We start from the raw sequence: 22,386 nt of genomic DNA on the forward strand, positions 1-22,386 counted from the left end.
GCTACTGTCCAACGCAGCAAGGGACCGAGCACACCAAAGCCAACTCACAGGAGTTCCCTAGGGTGGCAATTCTTCAGACAATGTGATGATGACAGTACACGAGTGGTTTGCACGCTGTGTAATCAGAGCCTGAAGTGAGGCATAAACGTTCTCAACCTGAGCACAACCTGCATGACCAGGCATCTAAGTGCAAAGCACGAGCTGCAGTGGAGTGCACACCTCAAAAACCAAGAAAGGTCTCTGGCTCCTCCTGCTTCCTCTTCTCTGCTGCAGTCTCGGCCTCTTCATCCACCTCTGTAGTGACAGTGGCACCTGCCACCCCGCAAACAGAGGATCCACCAGCAACACCACCACCTGGGTCACCAACAACCAACTCCACAATGTCCCGTGGAAGCGTTCAGCTTTCTATCTCCCAAACACTGGAGTGGAAGAGGAAGTACCCCCCTACCCACCCGCAATCCCTGGCCCTTAATGCCAGCATTTCAAAATTCCTGGCCTTTGAAATGCTGTCATTGCGGCTGGTGGAGACACAGAGTTTTAAAAGCCTTATGGCGTGGCTGTCCCACAGTACTTCGTGCCCAGCCGCCACTACTGTTCCAGGCAAGCCATCCATTCCCTGCACAACCAAGTGGGTGACAAAATCAGGTGTGCACTGCGCAACGCCATCTGTGGCAAGGTCCACCTAACTACGGATACGTGGATCAGTAAGCACGGTCAGGGACGTTATATCTCCCTAACAGCACACTGGGTAAATGCAGTGGTGGCTGGGCCTGAGGCGGATAGCAGTTTGGCGCATGTCCTTTCACCACTGAGGATTGCAGGGCGCTTCAGTTTGCCTCCTGTTCCTACTCCGCTTCCTTATCTTCTACCGCCTCCTCTTCTGGTCAGCGTAACACCTTCACCACCAACTTAAGCACAGCCAGGGGTAAACAACAGCAGGCAGTTTTAAAACGTGCCTGTTTGGGTGAAAAACCACACACCGTGCAGGAGTTGTGGAAGGGCATTGAACTGCAGACCAATGAGTGGTTGCTGCCAGTGAGCCTCAAGCCCGGCCTGGTGGTGTGCGATAATGGGTGAAATCTCGTAGCAGCTCTGGGCCTAGCCGGTTTGACACACATCCTTTGCCTGGCACATGTGCTGAATTTGGTGGTGCAGAGGTTCCTTAGAAATTACCCCGATATGTCAGAGCTGCTGCAGAAAGTGCGGGCCGTCTGTGCGCACTTTCGGCGTTCTCACCCTGCTGCTGCTCACCTGTCAGCACTGCAGCGTAACTTCAGCCTTCCCGCTCACAGTCTCATATGTGATGTGCCCACAAGGTGGAACTCCACCTTGCACATGCTGGCCAGACTGTGCGAGCAGCAGCAGGCCAGAGTGGAGTGGCAGCACGCACGCGTGAGTCGCTCTGCGGAACAGCACCACTTCACCACCAATAACTGAGCCACCATGCGAGACCTGTGTGCCTTGTTGCGATGTTTCGAGTACTCCACCAACATGGCCAGTGCCGATGATGCCGTTCTCAGCTTAACTATCCCACTGCCTTCTACCCTATGCCTTCTTGAAAAAACACTTCGGGCGACGATGGAAGAGGAGGAGGATGAAGAGGTAACATTTCCAAGGCTTTCAGGGCAGTCCGTGGCTCCGAGGGTGGGTTCCTGCACCCACAAATGCCAGGGATACAGTTGTCCAGCATGGGGCACAGTTCTGGAGGATGACGAGGATGAGGAGATGGAGGAGGATATGGAACCATGTTCACAGTAGAGTGGCACCCAGGCCAGCTCATGGCCATCACTGGTGCATGGCTGGGGGGATACGGAGGACACAGAGGATACACCTCCCACAGAGGACAGCTTTTCGTTGCCTCTAGGCAGCCTGGCACACATGAGCGATTACATGCTGCAGTGTCTTCGCAACGACCGCCGAGTTTCCCACATAGTAACTTCTGCTGATTACTGGGTGGCCACCCTGCTGGATCCCCATTACAAGGACAACGTACCGTCCATAATTCCCTCACTGCAGCGTGATCAGAAGATGCGCGAGTACAAGCGCACGCTGGTAGACGCGCTGCTGGTGGCATTCCCACCTAACAGCGGGGACACAGTGGAAGCACAAGGCCAAGGCAGGGGAGGAGGAGGAAGAGGTCGTCAACGCTGCCAGGGCACCGCCAGCACCTCAGAAGGCAGGGTTAGCATGGCCGAAATGTGGAAAAGCTTTGTCAGCTCGCCACACCAAGCAGCAGCACCAGCAGCTGATATGGAATGTATTAGCAGGAGGCAGCATTTCACTAACATGGTGGAGCAGTATGTCTGCACACGCCTAGACGTACTGAATGACGGGTCTGCCCCCTTCCACTTCTGGGTCTCCAAGTTGGGCACATGGCCTGAGCTTGCCTTGGAGGTGCTGGCCTGCCCTGCAGCCAGTGTATTATCTGAACGGGTATTTAGCACGGCTGGGGGCGTTATCACAGACAAGCGCAGCCGCCTGTCCAGAGCCAATGTGGACAAGCTCACGTTCATTAAAATGAACCAGGCATGGATCCCACAGGACTTGTCCGTACCTTGTGCAGAATAGACATGTATACCGGCCTTACCCAGCCATTGCTGGATTTGATCTTTCTTACTCTTTTGGGGTGTACCCGAATTTAAAAAATGTTTTTGTTAAAAACCAAAACCAGTGCTGGCTACCTCGTCCTCCTCCTCCACTGCCGCCGCCACTTCCACCTACACCGCCATATCCACCGCTACCTCAACCTCCTACTCCATATGGGCCTCGTCCTCCTCCTACATCATTCAAGATGAATATTTTTTATTTTTCTGTTTGTTATGTTTGTTATGTTATTTTAAGTTATTTCCCTATCCACATTTGTTTGCAGAGCACTTGCCATGCTCTTAAGATAAGCTTGCTGCCATTTGCAGCCCTCTAGCCCTTTCCATGTTTGTTTTAGAGGCATTTTAGTGCTCAAAGGTTCGGGTCGCCATTGACTTCAATAGGGTTCGGGATCGGGGCAAAGTTCGGGTTAAGTCCAGTTCACGAACCTGGACTTTTTTTTCAAGTTCGGTCGAACCCGCCGAACCCGGATATCCAGGTGTTCGCTCAACTCTACTCCTGTACATTAGGACTGTAAATACTGTAACACGAGAGATGTTTAATGGCTAACAGTGCAAGAGAGTGGGGGGTTGCAAGAATACAAAGACTTAACATCTATGGTAATCCAAGTACAATCTGTGGACCATAAAATCTCCTGCATGTGGGCTAACAAATGACCAGTGTCTTTTATATAACCAGGTAAATGAGCAACAAGCGGTTGGAGGAATTGGTCTGTCCATTCTCCCAGTCTCTCCAGTAGTGATCCTATGCCAGCAACTATGGAGCGGCCTTTCACTGAAGTGTCTTGCTTAGGTATTTCAGTAAAATGGAGAAAAATTGGAGTAATGGGATCACCATAAGATATTCCACAGATTTCTGATCCAGAACCCCATCTACTTACCTAAATCTAATAGATCTAGTGTAGCACTGCCGCCTACGGAGCTGCTAAGGTTGTATTCCCCTGGGTTACCCATAGCAACTGTCTGTAGAAACGTATCACTTTAACGCTTGGCTCAGACAATGAACAGTCCAGGGAATTTGGTTTTTGTGTTTTATTTTGAACTGGGATGGGAGAAGGGATGAGTGTGATACTTCAATTATGAACTATGCACAAATCTTGAGGACAACTCACTGTAGTGTATGCGGCAAGTCTGCTGCTTCACTTTGCCACAGAAGTGAAGATAGATGAATAGGCTCCTGTTAAAGTTACTCTTCAGGGTCTCACTGACTCTCCTCTGGAGCGGTCCCCTTCCTGGGCAGACCCCTGGCAAGCTTCCCGGTACTCACGGACACTGTTTTTCCCTAGGTCGCTCTGCCTTCAGCTCCACTGGTCAGCATCCACTTGACCTCCTTGCTCAGCACCACACTTCTGGTCCACTAGGCCGACAGCCTGTGACCACCTTCCACACTGACAGGAGGGGAGACAGCTGTCACCCTCCTCCTGGGACCATGCTTCCCGTCCAAAGACACCCTGTCACATGTGCCCCTGGCTTTTATGACATATCCCAGGGTGCACCACTGTTGTGCCAACCCACTGGGACAACCACGAAAGCCTGTGTGTCACTGGCTAGGTTTCCTCCACTGTCCAACATGCTCCCATATTGGATACATTTAGGACACTCCGTCAGGCCAAGTGAATCACACATGCACACATGTAACAGGCCTAACTACTGATCAGGCTCCCCTGATAAGCAGATGGAGCCAATTATAGTTTACCTGCTGCTCCCCTGATAAGCAGACAGAACAAACTACACTCCCTAACTAGCACCTACCTAGGAGGGTGCTACATCCACCCCCCACCAAAATTGAGCCATGTCCCCATTGGCTCTGGGGCAGCCACCCCCTACAAAAATCCCTACTGGAAAAAAAAAAGCGCAGGAGTATCCCTCAAACCTGGAAAAGGGGGAAAAGGAAAAGGAACTAATGTACATGAATAAATTATGTAGAAAAATATAAGCATTTTGTTTGTACAATATAATACAGTTTCGGGTGCATTTAAGGCAATGCACCCTCCCACCAAGCAAAAATCTGCCCGGGTGGTTGATCATAATAACCTAAAAGTGCACACCACCACCGGCTGGAAAACCTGCTCACCTCACAGATGAGATCAATCAGCTTTGTATATAAACACTCCTGCGATCTCCTGCTACTGTCTCCTCTCATGGCATGTGGCTCTGCAAGCTCCTCTTACTGCTCTGCGTACCTCACGTAAGTACAAAGGTGTACGTTTAATAAACAGAGAAAAGCCATTATTGACCCAAGTTCAAAAAAAATCAATGAACTTGGGTCAATAATGGCATCTGAGAATGTAGATTTAGTGGCTGTTACGGAGACATGGTTTAATGAAAGATATGACTGGGACATAACCATACCAGGGTACTCTTTATACAGAAGAGACAGAGAAGGCAAGAAAGGAGGAGGAGTGGCCCTGTATGTGAAAGATAGCATTAAATCTAACCTAATACAAGTTGGTGAGGCCAACATAGAGTCAGTTTGGGTTACGTTGCAGTTTGCTAATCATGCAGTAACTCGTGTAGGTGTGATATATAGACCACCTGGTCAAGTTAAAGAACTAGATGATCTACTAGTTGAAGAAATAGCTAAAATGACAATGAAAGGAGAAGTTATCATTATGGGAGATTTCAATCTTCCAGATATAAACTGGAAAACCAAAATAGCAAGTTCTACCAGGAGTACAGATATTCTAAATTCCCTACTGGGGTTGTCTCTGCAACAAGTGTTTGAGGAGCCAACCCGGAGGGAGGCCATTTTGGATTTGGTATTCACAAATGGGGATTCGGTATATGATGTCATTGTAGGCGAAACCTTGGGATCTAGTGATCACCAGTCAGTGTGGTTTAATATAAGAACTGTGAAAGAGTCACACCACACAAAAACAAAAGTTTTAGATTTTAGAAAAACAGACTTTTAAAAAATGAAATTAGTCATAAATTAATCCTTATCAGACTGGAACTGATTACATGGAGTCCAGGAGAAATGGGACTACTTAAAAGGTGCATTATTGAAGGCAACAGAAAATTGCATTAGACTTGTCAGTAAAAGCAAAAAAAGGAAGAGACCACTGCGGTACTCAGCAGAAGTGGCACAAATCATTAAAAATAAAAAGCTAGCATTTTGTAATTATAAAAAAACCCAGAGCAATGAAGATAAGGAAATCTACAAGATTAGGCAGAAAGAGGCCAAGCAAGTTATAAGAACTTCTAAAGCGCAGGCAGAAGAAAAACTAGCTCAGTCTATGAAAAAGGGGGATAAGACATTCTTCAGATATATAAATGAAAAAAGGAAATTAAAACAAGGAATAACTAAATTAAAAACAAAGGACGGAAGGTATGTAGAAGAGAATAAAGGGCTAGCCGACTGCCTTAATGAATACTTCTGTTCAGTTTTTACAGAAGAAAAAGAAGGAGAAGGACCTCCACTTGAAAGGATGACTAATGAATCGTTTGATGCATGTGTCTTTACAGAGGAAGACGTTCTAAGATTGCTGTCTAAGGTGAAGACAAATAAGTCACAGGGTCCTGATGAGATACACCCACAATTATTAAAAGAGCTTAGTGGTGAGCTGGCAAAACCATTAACAGATTTATTTAACCAATCTTTAGTAACAGGAGTCATCCCGGAAGATTGGAAATTGGCAAATGTCGTGCCCATTCACAAGAAAGGTAGTAGGGAGGAATCGAGCAACTATAGACCAGTGAGTCTGACATCAATAGTAGGCAAATTAATGGAAACCCTATTAAAGGATAGGATTGTGAAACATTTTAAATCCCATGGATTGCAAGATGAAAAACAACATGGGTTTACTTCAGGGAGATCATGTCAAATAAATCTTATGGATTTTTTTGACTGGGTGACTAAAATAATAGACGGTGGAGGTGCAGTAGACATTGCATATCTAGATTTTAGTAAGGCTTTTGACACTGTCCCACATAGAAGACTTATCAATAAACTGCAGTCATTGAGCATGGACTCCCATATTGTTGAGTGGATTAGGCAGTGGCTGAGTGACAGACAACAGAGGGTTGTAGTCAATGGAGAACATTCAGAACAAGGTCATGTTACCAGTGGGGTACCTCAGGGATCTGTACTGGGACCAATTTTGTTTAATATCTTCATAAGTGATATTGCAAAAGGCCTCGATGGTAAGGTTTGTCTTTTTGCTGATGACACAAAGAGATGTAACAGGGTTGATGTTCCTGGAGGGAAACGCCAAATGGAAAAGGATTTAGGAAAACTAGAAGAATGGTCAGAACTCTGGCAACTGAAATTTAATGTGGATAAGTGCAAGATAATGCACCTGGGGCGTAAAAACCCAAGGGCAGAATATAGAATATTTGACACAGTCCTGACCTCAGTATCTGAGGAAAGGGATTTAGGAGTAATTATTTCAGAAGACTTAAAGGTGGGAAGACAATGTAATAGAGCAGCACGAAATGCCAGCAGAATGCTTGGATGTATAGGGAGAGGTATAAGCAGTAGAAAGAGAGAAGTGCTTATGCCGCTGTACAGAACACTGGTGAGACCTCACTTGGAGTATTGTGCGCAGTACTGGAGGCCATATCTCCAGAAGGATATAGATACTCTCGAGAGAGTTCAGAGAAGAGCTACTAAACTAGTACATGGATTGCAGGAAAAAACTTACCAGGAAAGGTTAAAGGACCTTAACATGTATAGCTTGGAAGATAGAAGAGACAGAGGGGATATGATAGAAACTTTTAAATATATAAAGGGAATCAACTCGGTAAAGGAGGAGAGCATATTTAAAAGAAGAAAAACTACCACAAGAGGACACAGTTTTAAATTAGAGGGGCAAAGGTTTAAAAGTAATATGAGGAAGTATTACTTTACTGAGAGAGTAGTGGATGCATGGAATAACCTTCCTGCAGAAGTGGTAGCTGCAAATACAGTGAAGGAGTTTAAGCATGCATGGGATAGGCATAAGGCTATCCTTCATATAAGATAGGGCCAGGGACTATTCATAGGATTCAGATATATTGGGCAGACTAGATGGGCCAAATGGTTCTTATCTGCCGACACATTCTATGTTTCTATGTTTCTATGTGATCCTCAGGATCACGACTGATCTCTGGTGTGTAACGGTTTAGTTAGCTGAGATGAAGAGCAGAGAACATGTTCTTCTCTTCTCATCACAGCACATGACCGTTCTATCACAAACGGCCAGTTTAGAAAAGTGAGATCTGAAGATCTCACAGCCGTTACTCTGAAATATCTCCATTCCAGATTCTCCAGCTCAGAGGTAGAGAATCAGGGAGAGAAGCTGGTGTGATTAGAGGAAGAAGACTTCTTTCTTCCTATATATCAGCACCAGTGGGTTCAAAATGAATATTAAAATAATATATATATGTATATATTGTATGTATGTATGTATGTGTGTTTGTGGGTGTATGTATGGGTATATATATATATATATATATATATATATATATATATATATACTGGTGTGTGTGTATATATATATATATATATATATATATATATATAGTTTGTGTATATACCGTATTTTCCGGCGTATAAGACGACTGGGCGTATAAGACGACCCCCCCTAATTTTCATCTACCAGTAATACTTATACTTAGGTTACCTTGGAGATATTATACTCGGCGTATAAGACGACCCCCCATTTTTGGGGGATTTTTTTGAGGTTCAAAAGTAGTCTTATACGCCAGAAAATACAGTATATATATATATATATATATATATATATACAGTGGGTACAGAAAGTATTCAGACCCCCTTAAATTTTTCACTCTTTGTTATATTGCAGCCATTTGCTAAAATCATTTAAGTTCATTCTTCTTCCTCATGAATGTACACATAGCACCCCATACTGACAGAAAAACACAGAATTGTTGACATTGTTGCAGATTTATTAAAAAAGAAAAACTGAAATATCACATGGTCCTAAGTATTCAGACCCTTTGCTCAGTATTTAGTAGAAGCCCCCTTTTGATCTAATACAGCCAGGAGTCTTTTTGGGAAAGATGCAACAAGTCTTTCACACCTGGATTTGGGGATCCTCTGCTATTCCTCCTTGCAGATCCTCTCCAGTTCTGTCAGGTTGGATGGTAAACGTTGGTGGACAGCCATTTTTAGGTCTCTCCAGAGATGCTCAATTGGGTTTAAGTCAGGGCTCTGGCTGGGCCATTCAAGAACAGTCACAGAGTTGTTGTGAAGCCACTCCTTCGTTATTTTAGCTGTGTGCTTAAGGTCATTGTCTTGTTGGAAGGTAAACCTTTGGCCCAGTCTGAGGTCCAGAGCACTCTGGAGAAGGTTTTTGTCCAGGATATCCCTGTACTTGGCCGCATTCATCTTTCCCTCGATTGCAACCAGTCGTCCTGTCCCTGCAGCTGAAAAACACCCCCACAGCATGATGCTGCCACCACCATGCTTCACTGTTGGGACTGTATTGGACAGGTGATGAGCAGTGCCTGGTTTTCTCCACACATACCGCTTAGAATTAAGGCCAAAAAGTTCTATTTTGGTCTCATCAGACCAGAGAATCTTATTTCTCACCATCTTGGAGTCCTTCAGGTGTTTTTTAGCAAACTCCATGCGGGCTTTCATGTGTCTTACACTGAGGAGAGGCTTCCATCAGGCCACTCTGCCATAAAGCCCCGACTGGTGGAGGGCTGCAGTGATGGTTGACTTTCTACAACTTTCTCCCATCTCCTGACTGCATCTCTGGAGCTCAGCCACAGTGATCTTTGGGTTCTTCTTTACCTCTCTCACCAAGGCTCTTCTCCCCCGATAGCTCAGTTTGGCCGGACGGCCAGCTCTAGGAAGGGTTCTGGTCGTCCCAAACGTCTTCCATTTGAGGATTATGGAGGCCACTGTGCTCTTAGGAACCTTATGTGCAGCAGAAATCTTTTTGTAACCTTGCCCAGATCTGTGCATTGCCACAATTCTGTCTCTGAGCTCTTCAGGCAGTTCCTTTGACCTCATGATTCTCATTTGCTCTGACATGCATTGTGATCTGGAAGGTCTTATATAGACAGGTGTGTGGCTTTCCTAATCAAGTCCAATCAGTATAATCAAACACAGCTGGACTCAAATGAAGGTGTAGAACCATCTCAAGGATGATCAGAAGAAATGGAAAGCACCTGAGTTAAATATATGAGTGTCACAGCAAAGGGTCTGAATACTTAGGACCATGTGATATTTCAGTTTTTCCTTTTTAATAAATCTGCAACAATGTCAACAATTCTGTGCTTTTCTGTCAGTATGGGGTGCTATGTGTACATTCATGAGGGAGAAGAATGAACTTAAATTATTTTAGCAAATGGCTGCAATATAACAAAGAGTGAAAAATTTAAGGGGGTCTGAATACTTTCCGTACCCACTGTATATATATTGTATGTACTGGTGTGTGTATATATATATATATATATATATATACTGTATGTACTGATATATATATATATATATATATATATGTACTGGTATGTATGTATGTATGTGTGTATATATATATATATATATATATATATGTGTGTGTGTATATGTGTGTGTGTATATATGTGTGTGCGTATATATATATATATATATACATACTGTATGTATATATACTGTGCATGTGTGTGTGTATAGATATGTTTTCATGTGTCAGAACATGTCATTACGAGTTCTTTTAAACTTTAGTTTCACTTTTTAAACTTAGTGGCGGCTGTAATCTCACAATATCTCGTGAGATTACAGGCAGTCCACCCAGTTATACACAGATCTCGGCAGTTCTCAGAGAAAAAAATTCTCCTCTGATCACCCTGTGAGAAGTGAAGTTCTCTGCCTTCTAAACAGGGTGCCAGAGGAGATATTTTTTCTCTGAGAACTGCCGAGAACTGAACTGAGAGAAAACACCATAGGCAGACTACATAGTGCTCTCCATATGAACAAAGTTTATTAAAAGCCTCCATATAAAAAACACTTACAAAATCTAAAATCAAAAGTGCTTGTAATCACATTCACATTCGTCTGCTCACCACTCCACACAAATATCGGTGGCATCACTGGCTCGGCTCCTCACTCCTATATGCGCGTCGCTCACTCATTGGGCATCTTCAATCTTCAGTCCAAAAAAGGAAACAAAAAGCCTCCACGTAGTGTAAAACCATACAATGAAGAGGTTTATTAAAAGTTCGAAACACTTACAATTCAGTCGATAAAAAGCGCTTTCAAATATGTTCTGTAAACAGCATAGGTACGCAATGGCACAGACAGGACTTCCGAGTGGGTCGAGTCCTGTCTGTGCCAATGTGTACCTATGCTGTTTACAGAATATTTTTTAAAGCGCTTCTTATCGACTGAATTGTAAGTGTTGTGAACTTTTAATAAACCCCTTCATTGTATGGTTTTACACTATGTGGAGGCTTTTTGTTTCCCTTTTTGGATGATCTATCCACTAAGTGATTGCTAGAGAAGAATTGGTCCATGTTTGACTGTGATGCTGCTGAACCCCTACTGAGTCTTTCCATTGAGGGTGGACGAGGAGCATCTCGGTACAAGGAGAGCCATGCAGAGAGTGGTGGGAGAAATTACATCCTGGTTCTCCCCTCCCCTGCTAGGTGTTTATACACCATTGCTTATGTTGACCCATTAGGCCTATGCCAAACTGGGTCCACTTATTCCTGTAAGCTCCCTTTATGTTGGTGGTGATGGATTTCTTCACAGCACTATTTTTTCGGTCATGGGTTTTCATCCAGCATTCACTTGGAGCACGTTTTGAATATTTGTTTACACACACTTGTTTGGACTTTAAGTTTATGAACTTTGCTTTTATTTTATATTTTTGAGTGTTATGTCACATACAGTATATTGTGATTTTTTGGTGTCACTATTCAGTTCACTATATCACATTTATTGATGTCACTAATGTTCTAATGCCCACACGGGTATTGTCAATATATCTTTGGTGGTATTAATCACTTTATATACTTACACCAGATCTGTAATAATATTTTTTAACCATTTTTTGTATTTTAATATTTACACGTTTTTCAATTGTCATGATTTAATTTGTGTGTTGATATTTATATTATGGGTTAATATTCATAATTTATTAGTTATGCATGTATTGTTATAATTTTTGCATACATTTGTCCTGTGCTGTGCTGTCTGCTTATTGGGACATTAGCGCGGTATTCCACCTTGTTTTTTAAAAGAAAAGATAAAATAGGATAGCTGGAACCCCCCTCCCCACGCTACCCAAACACTTAGCGCCTTCAACATCCCAAGCACTGGAACTGCATCCTGGAAGAGGCTGAACTCACATGGACACTGCACTCTGGCAGAGGCGGGGACAAACACTGCTTCTCTCTCTCTCCTGTACTGGCGAAATGTGTAGACCTATTCCAATTGCATTGGGCACCCATGTGTTCACAGCTGCCTGTTGACCCCTTAATGGTGTTATTGATGGCCTGTTGCTACACCTTCTTCTTTTCCACTACCCATCTGTGCATGGGGGGGGGGGGGGGTTGATTCTGATTATCTGCTTTCCTCTTGTGTAGTGTATAACTTCTGAATATGAAACCCATTGAAATCTTTTAGAATTTTGTGTACTGGTCTACCTACAGTATATGCCTTCCCAGTCACATACGTAGGCATATCTATCCCTTTCATGTTTTGGATTATTAGCACCGACTATCTCCCTGTTCAATTTTTCTACCCAAAGACCTGTGTCTTTTTAATTTTGTGCAAAACAGGGTCTCTGTCTATAAGGGGTTAAAGAGTTAAAAGCTTCCTGTAGATCTTTCTTTACATCCAATAATTGTTTTTCATAGAAATCAAGTAATACACTGCTACAAATCCAAAGTAATTTCCTGGCTTTTGGGAACAATCTGTATCATCAAACCCTTTGGGTACAATTGTTCCTCCAAGTATTTTCTGAAATAGGTCACAATCCACCAAATCCTGGACTTGCGCTCAGAGAAGTGTTTTAACTTAACCAACAGCCTAATTTTACTCCCTTTCCTGTGAAATGTCCATAGGAACTACATCACCTTGTTGTTGAATTTTATTGAGCATCTCATCCCAAAATTTGGGATTCATGTTTTTCTCTTTATAAAAAATTGACAATATATCACACACATGTTCCTGTTATAGAGTATCAGAAATTGCCATGGGTAGAGCCCAGTGTGACACTCAAGGCAGGTTCCACAGTCTTTGGCCCAATGGGAAGGAAACACTGATCTGCATAGCTGTATAAAACCCAGTTGTCTAAGAAATACTATTTTTCTCTGTCCCTAATGGAAGATAAAGAAATTGCAGTTGACAAGCATAATCACAAGCCTCACACTTAATGTCAAACATTTATACACAGTCATCAAGTAAGCACTAATTAAAAGTGTATTTCATTGTTGCCCATTATGGAACACAGCTGCCGATCTCTACACGGTCCATGTAGATAGCCCGTCCCAAGTTCCAATTTGCCTTAACGGACTGGAAGGTCTTCCACACTTGACTGGTTGTGATAGGGTTTCGGGATATAAAGAAAATCCCACACAGCCTCGTCAAACCAAGCCTCTTCATCTTTTTTTTTTGTCAGAGTCCACCTCCTGAAGGCAGCTGTATAAAACCCAGTTGTCTAAGAAATACTATTTTTCTCTGTCCCTAATGGAAGATAAAGAAATTACAGTTGACCAGCATAATCACAAACCTCACACTTAATGTCAAACATTTATACACAGTCATCAAGTAAGCACTAATTAAAAGTGTATTTCATTGTTGCCCATTATGGAACACAGCGGCCGATCTCTACACGGTCCATGTAGTTAGCCCGTCCCAAGTTCCAATTTGCCTTAACAGACTGGAAGGTCTTCCACACTTGACTGGTTGTGATAGGGTTTTCGGGATATAAAGAAAGTCCAACACAGCCTCGTCAAACCAAGCCTCTCTCTCTGCCTCTACCTCCATCATCACTTCTCTAGGAGCGTAGGGATAATCATATCCTTATTCCAAGGCCACCTTCCGCTGTATCAGCCGTTGAAATCTAGAGAACCTGGAAAGTTTCTGCCGATCACCTCTCCCAGGTGGGGAGTATCGGGTCTCCTCTTGCTTTACTGTATTAAGTAGGCATAAGCAGCATTCTGGTCCTGAGCTCTGGTATAGGTGCGGGCATTGGCCTCACAGAACCCCAAGTTCTTTACACACTGCATACGGACCAGAGACTCCTTGGTTTCTTCACTGAGTGAACTGGAAATGATTAGATTTGGATTGGATTAGACCTCCCTTAAGTCCCATGATCTCACTCAGTCTCTTCCTCAGAGGCCCAATCATCCATCCCCTCTTCCAGGGATCCGTACCAATAGATAAAGTGAGGTGACCCCACATTAACAGCTCCAGTCTCTTTCTCAGTCTTCCTCACCAGAGGCCATTGACTCCCCTCTGCCACATTTGTGGCGGCACTGGTGTCTGCTGCTGCAGTCTTTAGTGCATCAGGTGGCCGCTCCTCAGCCTTCACTACCTGCACGCACAGTGCTTCTGTGGTATGGGTTTCCCTCACTTGGCACACTGTAGTGCAGGCAGGTGTCACTGGTCCTGGCCCCAGCAGCACCCTTAGCACTCCTCTTTCTTTGCCCACAGGGATTTCTGGTTCAGAAGCGAACAGTATACATGGTGACTCCAGTCTCCCACATCACATTCAGTCTCCTATGCTGGCAATCACTCTTTTTTGCTCGCAGCAACAGATTGCCACAGTTCCTGCACTGGCTTCACACTTGCATCTGCATGGCGACATTCTGACATTGATTACATACCAAGCCTAGATGTTCCAAGCCAGCTTCGGTACACAATGCCATTCTCCCAGCGGGCACGAGTCGCATTCCTGTATCCCACAGGGTTGACATCGGTATTCCAGTCCGTTCTGCAGGATTTCCACCAACACGTGGGATAGCCCCTGCGCTCCGGCTTGCTCCAGCTCGCTCCGCCACCTGCCATCTTGCTCCTCCACACACGTGTCTCCCTCTCAGCTACCACCGAAGGTGGAAGTAATATATTGACTTCCTTCCTCCGTTCGGATTGGTCGTTTGTGGGCGGCTATTCCGCCCACAACTCCAGACTAGCTGATTCTCCGGTGGTGGCTCCTCCTGTTAGGCAGATCTCTTCAGTGCGCGCTCTACCGCATGTTACAGTAATCTCTTCACTGCTGCTTCAACTCTGCATGAAGCTTACTGTACAGAAGTTCGTGCCCTTCAATCTGCACGCACCCGCCATTACTGTCTGTACCTGGGCCTCAGTGGTACTTCCCTCTTGCCAAGCCAACTGATCTCAATTGCTGCTTTGGAAAATTGTCCCGCTGTCAGACATTGCACAGCTAACATTTTTCTTTACAGCACATGTACAGACATGACTTCCCATGCTGTTTTGGAAAATGTTCCCGCTGTCATGAATTGCACGGTCAACATTTTTCTTTATACTGCATGTCCAGACATGCCCCCCGACACACCGATCCCTGTGTCCCGGGTCACCCCCTCTTCCTTCACACTTGCACCGATTACTGTAAGGCAGCCACAGTCTTTTTATATAATGTGGTGCATCTCCTCTTCACCAACTCTTGAACTCCGCACTTTTCTTGTAAGAACAAATTGTTTCCTTGACAAAAGTCCATCCATTGCCAACCATCATTGTGAACTTGAACTTCCATCCCACTCTCCCTAGTCCCTGTAGAGCAGACATAACTTTCTTCGCTGACACTCCAGCACATTTCTTGAAAAAGCATGACGTTATTTTGAAAGATTTTCTGGCTGTTGCTATTAGCAACCGTCATGGTAACCCAGAGGTGAATCCTGGACGACGTCCCCAAATGTAGCACTACCCCCTTGGGGACTGCTGAATTCTTCACCTTTTAGGATCCCTCTGGGTTAACGTTAGCAACTGCATGCACAACTTAACACTTTACTTTCCCGCTTAGTCAATATTCAGTCTAGGGGCTGTAGTTGTTTTTGTTGTTTTATTTTAAATAGGGATGGGAGAAGGGATAGATTGGGATACTCCAGAATTGAACTGTTCACAATTGATGAGGACTCCTATCCGAAGATGCAGCCAAGCTGCAGATTCACCTTGCCACTAGAGGAATTTAAGGTAAAGTCTCTGAAGTGAAGACTTAATTCAGCAACTATCTTCAGGGTACTCGCCTAGCACCCCCTTTCATTCTACCAGCAGCTGACACCCATCCTCTGACTACTCTACTCCGGGGTGGCCCCCTTGCAGGTCAGGCCCTCAGACACGATCACCTGTACTAACGATACTTTTTTTCCAGGTTCTCCAGTGTCTCAACTCCTCTAGTTAGCTCTCCTGGACCTCTGGGTTCAGCTCCTTCCTTCTGGTTCACCAGACAGACTGCCTGTGACCACGTGCCACCAATGCAGAGGAGGAGATAGCCGTCACCCTCCCTGCAGGACTATGCTCACCAACCAAAGACCCCAAGCACATGTGCTCCTGGCTTTAATACCATACCCCAGAATGCACCGAGACAGCAGTCTGTGCCAATCACTGGGGCTGTATCAAAGCCTTTGTACCCATTGGTCTGGGTTCCTCCACTGTCCAATATGCCTCCCTATTGGACCAGTGTGAAACATTCCCTAGACCAGATGAATCACACACTGAGCACCATGAGCAGATCTAACTCACAGATCCTGCTCTCTGTTAAGCAGAAAGCAATATAGAATTTGCCTGCTGCTCCTCTGATAGGCAGACAGAACCAAAAACTATACTCTCTCTATAGCACTTACCTAGGAGGGTGCTACATATACTATACTATGCTATACTATACTATACTATGCTATACTGCTATCGTCTTAACATGAATGATAGAATGGTCAAATATAAAGAATGAGAAAAACTGGGGATAGAAAACACATTAATTAGAACACAATTAAATAAGAATACTAGTATACTACAAAAATATAGAATTTTTGATGAAAATACACATGGAATAACCAGAAATGTTTTTAAAGTCTGGGATGTGATTTATAGACAAGCAAAATGGGAGTAATATTCGCCACTAATTTCACTGGCAGGAACAAATTTTTTTTTTTTTACCCAAGAACGGGGCACATTTTGGGGAATGGGTTAAAAATGCACAATTAAAAGATTACATAGTTACATAGTTAGTGAGGCTGAAAAAATACACAAGTCCATCCAGTTCAACCTATGATGTGTGTGTGTGTTTGCTTTTAACCGTACATTGTATACCCCTGTATGTTGTGGTCTTTAACCACTTTACTACCGCTTACGGGAATACTACTGCGGCAGAGTGGCTCGTTCCCGTCCAGTCACGTAGTATTAACGTGACTGGACTCCTCCCCTTCTGGGCGGCGCTTGCGCGCCGCCGGAGGCTCGCTCCCGCTGTTTTCATTCACAGCGGGAGTCGGGCCAGGGGAGGAGCAGCGGCGATCGCCGCTGCTCTTACCCGATCGTCGGGGATCGAGTCTGGAGATCCGCCCGCTGTGTGTAAACACAGCGGGCGGATCTCCATAGTGACAGGGAGTGACAGATCGGACTGTTCAGCATAGCTGGACATCCGATCTGTCCATGAATCACATAGTCACCTCCCCCCCTACACGTCAGTAAGCACCAGGCATACATTAACCCCTCCCTCTCCAATAAAATTAACCCCTTCCCTGCCAGTGTCATTTTTACAGTAACAGTGCATATATATAGCACTGATTACTGCAGTAATGTCACTGGTACCCCCAAAAGTGTCAAAAATGTCAGTCAGGGGTCCGGTCTGTCCGCCGCAATGTCGCAGTCCCGCAAAAAAAATCGCAGATCGCCGCCATTACGCGTTAAAAAAAAAACACCAAAAATGACAGAAATCTTTCCCTTTGTTAGTAAACGCAATAACTTTTGCGCAAACCAATCAAAATACGCTTATTGCGATTTTTTTTACCAAACATATGTAGCATAAAACAAATTGGCAAAAAACTTTTAAAAAAATTGGTTTTTACATCTTTTTTGGGGGGAATTTCATATAAAAAAATGTGAAAAATATTGTTATTTTTTCAAAATAAACGCTCTTTTTTGTTTATAGCGCAAAAAGTAAAAATCGCACAGGTGATCAAATACCACCAAAAGAAAGCTCTGTTTGTGGGAGAAAAAGGACGTAAATTTCGTTTGGGTACGGCGTCGCACGACCGCGCAATTGTCAGTTGAAGTCGCACAGCGCCGAATCGCAAAAAGTGGCCTGGACGGAAGACAGCAAAATCCTCCGGTTGTAAAGTGGTTAAGGTGTCCATCCAATAGTTTTTTGAAACTATCAATGCTCCCCGCTGATACGACTGCTTGTGGAAGAGAATTCCACATCCTTACCGCTCTTACATTGAAGAACCCCTTACGCACTTTAAGGTTAAACCGCCTTTCCTCAAGTTTTAGTGAGTGGCCACGTGTCTTATTGTATCTCCTTTCTCTGAATAGTTTCTTCCTTATGCTAGGGTCGCCAGTACAGTATTTGTACATTGATATCATATCCCCCCTCAATCGTCTCTTCTCCAGAGAGAATAGGTTCAGTGCTTGTAGTCTTTCCTCATAGCTGATGTCCTCCATTCCCCTAATTATTTTTGTTGCCCTTCTCTGGACTTTCTCCAGTTCCAGCACATCCTTCCTGAGGACCGGTGCCCAGAACTGGACAGCATACTCCAGATGTGGCCGGACCAGAGTCTTGTAGAGTGGAAGAATAATCTCTTTATTTCTGGAGTGAATCCCCTTTTTTATACAACCCAGTATTCTGTTGGCGAAACCCAGTATTCTGTTGGCAACAACCCAGTATTCTGTTGGCAACAACCCAGTATTCTGTTGGTAGATAAAACAAAAAAAGGGAAAATTTGTACATTTGTCAGGAATTGAAGCACAAAAGAGAGTTGATGATATTTGATGATGGGAAAAATGGGAAAAGGAGTTAGGGACACGTATAAATGAGCAACAAGTGAACAGGGTTTTTAGAGCTGCACATGAGCTGGCAGTAGATATCCACATGAGAGAAAGTAATTATATATATTACACTAGATAAGGCACAAAGTTACCAGCCAGATCAATCACCCCTATGTTGGAGAGGATGTAACCAAAAGGGCACCATGGCACATCTTTGGTGGGAATGTAGGAAGATACAGGATTATTGGCAGGAGGTACAGCAAGATATAAGGGTAATAACGGGAATGGAAATTCCAGAGGATCCATGGGTCTGTCTATTCCATAATATAAACATCACTAAAAATATATATAACGTTACATGAAATGTATTTATTCCATTTATTTGATAAAAAATCAAATAAAGTTTAAATTTAAAAAAAACAGGCAGACCCATGCACTACATTGCTTATGGTAGATCTAAAGGAGATTGTACAATCAGATTGTACAGAAAGAGGGTGGAAATAAAACAAGAGGCGCTATAGTAATGAGGAAGCCAGTGCCTGATGGGATTCAAGGCCTCCTGGATGTCACATGATCTACAGGAAGTGATAGAAGCAAGATAAGCATTTTAAAAACTTAAATAAATGAAATTTCAAACCTTCTATAGATGAGCTAAATGAGAGATGAGCACATTGGGATGGCTGCAGCATAAATGACATTGCAAAAGGCTTCTATGTATTATGAAAAGTGAAAATTTGCCCAAAAAGGTGAACCTAAGCCAGCCATAGATGGTTCAAATCTCGGGCAGTTTACCAGGGGCCAATTCAATTGTTGAACGACTTGCCTGTCGGATTTTCTATACAGTTATTGCCAGCGGTTATAGCCAGCTTTATCCTTCAAGAGTCTGTGTGAATAGGCTTTTGTTGATGTGAGAATTATTTCGCTCTTCACGCTGCTATGGGAATGCTAAAACAGCTCAAAGCAGGTGAAATGCAGGTTGGAAGAAAAACACTTGAAGGTTAAATGCACCTGTAAGGACATTTTAAAATTTTCTCAAAAATATCTTATAAACTTATATCAAAAGCAAGTTTCATTTGTCCATTGATGCAAAACCAAAGACTGTTTACACAGATCAAAAATATATAGCATATAGTTTTTGCCTGCTAACAATTACATTTAAATGATTTCTAAAATGTCCATTATTTGCTAGATAAAATGTATAGTTTGTGCATTGTATAGTGGACGTGTCAAGCCAGAACAAACAACTAATGTTTTTAAATTGTTTTTCAATTATGTTTTCAGGAATGCTGTCAGCCCTAGATTTGGTGGAAGTTAACCCAGCTCTTGGAGCCTCCTCTGATGAAGTTAAGGCAACAACAAACTTAGCAGTAGATGTTATTGCTTCCTGTCTCGGCCAAACAAGAGAATGCACGCAAATGAGTATAGAAGAGCTCCCTGCACCTACTACAGTATTTGAAACCGAAAAAGAAGAGCAAATAAGGATGTAGAAGATGAAGGCATGCCTACTATCATCACTTGAATAGAGTTGAAAAATTGATTTTTTAATATAGACTTACCTGTAAAATCCATTTCTTGAAGTACATTAGGGGACACAGAGCCATAAATCATAACACATGGGTTATATAGCCACCTACAGGTGAAGGACACTGGCAACCAATCAGAAAGGATGTCCCCCTATATAACCCCTCCCACACAGGAAGTACCTCAATTTTGTAACAAGCAATAAAGGCCCCATAGAAGAAGGGAGGGACCCCTGTGTCCTGTGATGTACTTCAAGAAATGGATTTTACAGGTAAGTCTGTATTAAAAAATAAATGTTTCTTTTTGTACATCACGGGACACAGAGCCATTAATCATAACATATAGGATGTCCCAAAGCAATGCATCTGAGGTTTGGGGGACACCAAAACATACCGCTATCCAACCTCCAAAAGAATTACACCGCTGCCTGCAGAACACTGCTGCTAAATGCAGATTCCTTCTGGGTCCCAACATCCACTCAATAGAAATGGATGAACGTATGCACCGACGACCAGATCGCGGCCTTGCAAATCTGAGCCATAGATTCTTGATGGTGATGTGCGCAAGAGGCACCTACTCCTCTGGTAGAATGTGCCTTTACAGGAAAAGGTGGGAACTTCCCTTCTAAAACATACGCCTGGGTAATAAACTGGTGAATCCAATGAGAAATTGTAGACATAGATGCTGTCAACCCCTTCCTGGGTCCTTCTGGCAGCACAAACAAGCTCTCGATTTTATGAATCCAAGCTGATCTCTCCAAGTAAAACTTAATTGCATGCACTACATCAAGAAAATGCAATAACTTTTACTCCTCTGAGTGAGGATGTGTAAAAAAGGAAGTTAGTATAATGTCCTGATTCAAATGAAAGGCTGACACCACCTTGGGCAAAAAACCTGTGTGTGGACGTAGAATCACACTATCTTGATGAAAAATCAAGAATGGCTCTTTACAAGAAAGAGCTGCTAGTTCTGATACCCTTCTAGCTGAAGTTATCGCAATCAAAAAGACCAGGTTTCTGGTCTGAAGAATCAAGGGAACTTGCTCCAGAGGTTCAAAAGGCTGTTTTTATAAAACTGCCAGTACCAAATTCAAGTCCCAAGGTCACAATGGTTGCTTCACAGGCGGAAGCAAAGGTAACATTCCCTGGACGAAGATCTGAACCAACAAATGGGAAGCGATAAGTTCTTGGAAGAAACCCGATAAGGCTGAAATTTGCCATTTAATAGTGCTCAAAGCTAATTTCATATCTACTCGTGCTTGAAGGAAGGCTAGAATTCACCCAATGATTTATTTGCGGGGATGCAATTTCTTGGCTTCACACCAGGCAATGTAGGATTTCCAGACTCTGTAATAAATGTTTCTAGAGACTGGTTTCCTAGCCTTTATCAGCATATAAACTGCAGCGCCAGATACACCCTGCTCCTTCAAGATTAAGGCTTCAATAGCCAAGTCGTCAAATTTATACTGTACAGCAGGGTGGAATATCACACCTTGAGAGAGTAGGTCCAGATGCAGTGGAAGTGCCCAATGCCTTGTCACTGCCAACCTTTGGATTTGTACATACTAAACCCTCATTGACCATGCCGGAGCTACCAGGATTACTGGTTTCCCCTCTAGCTGGATCCTGCGCAATAGACCTGGTATCAGCTGCAGCAGAGGAAAGGCATAAATCAGGGAATACTCCTCCCAAGGAGTCACTAAAGCATCCACTCCAGCTGTGAGTGGATCCCTGGTCCTGGACACAAATCTCTTCAACTTGTTGAACCTGGATGCCAACAGATCTGCATTTGGGACCCCCCAGCATAGGCAGGTTGATTGAAAAATCTCAGGATGTAAGAACTAATCCCCCAGGAAACATCTGTTGACGGCTCAAAAAAAAAAAAAAAAAAAAACCTGCCTGACAGTTCTCTTTTCCTGGAATAAAGACTGCTGGCAGGCATGGTACAAACATCTCTGCCCAGGATAGGATGATATCCACCTCTTTATGGGCGGATGACTCTTTGTGCCTCCTTGATGGTTGATGCTTGATGGTTGATATAAGCCACAGCCATGGCATTGTCAGTTTGCACCCTGACAGGGTGACCCCGAAGTCTGGGCATCCAGTATTTGAAAGCCCAACTGGCTGCTCGGATTTCCAGAATGTTGATGGGGAGACTTCTCTCTAGCCAAGACCATTTCCCCTGGATAGTGGCTTCCTCCAGATCCGCTCCGCAGCCGGAGAGATTGGCATCTGTAGTCCCCGCTTTCCAGGTCATTGGAAAAAAGGATTTCCCTTTCTTCAGATTTCTAGTCAACAACCACCAATTCAGACTTTGACGTGATGGAATTGAGCATAGGGAATTGCCTTGAATGCGGAAACCATCTTCCCCAGTAAAGACGTA

General features: G+C 43.7%; 1 protein-coding gene across 3 annotated transcripts in view; it reads left to right on the top strand.

The window, feature by feature from the left end:
- The window catches only part of ARG2 (arginase 2), a 300,598-nt gene that overhangs the window by 272,486 nt on the left and 5,726 nt on the right, over positions 1–22,386 (top strand). For 2 of the 3 annotated variants that reach the window (XM_082275610.1, XM_082275612.1), the window contains one exon: positions 19,765–20,008. The exons of the other annotated variant lie outside the window; for it this stretch is intronic. In XM_082275610.1, the coding sequence (XP_082131736.1) occupies positions 19,765–19,970 (206 nt within the window). In that variant the 3' untranslated portion in view covers positions 19,971–20,008. Of the gene's footprint in view, positions 1–19,764; positions 20,009–22,386 lie in introns of those variants that run through there. 3 annotated transcript variants of the gene reach the window in all.

Source organism: Pelophylax lessonae (genome assembly GCF_965119305.1).
Source record: "Pelophylax lessonae genome assembly, chromosome: 13".
Taxonomy (NCBI): Eukaryota; Metazoa; Chordata; class Amphibia; order Anura; family Ranidae; genus Pelophylax; species Pelophylax lessonae.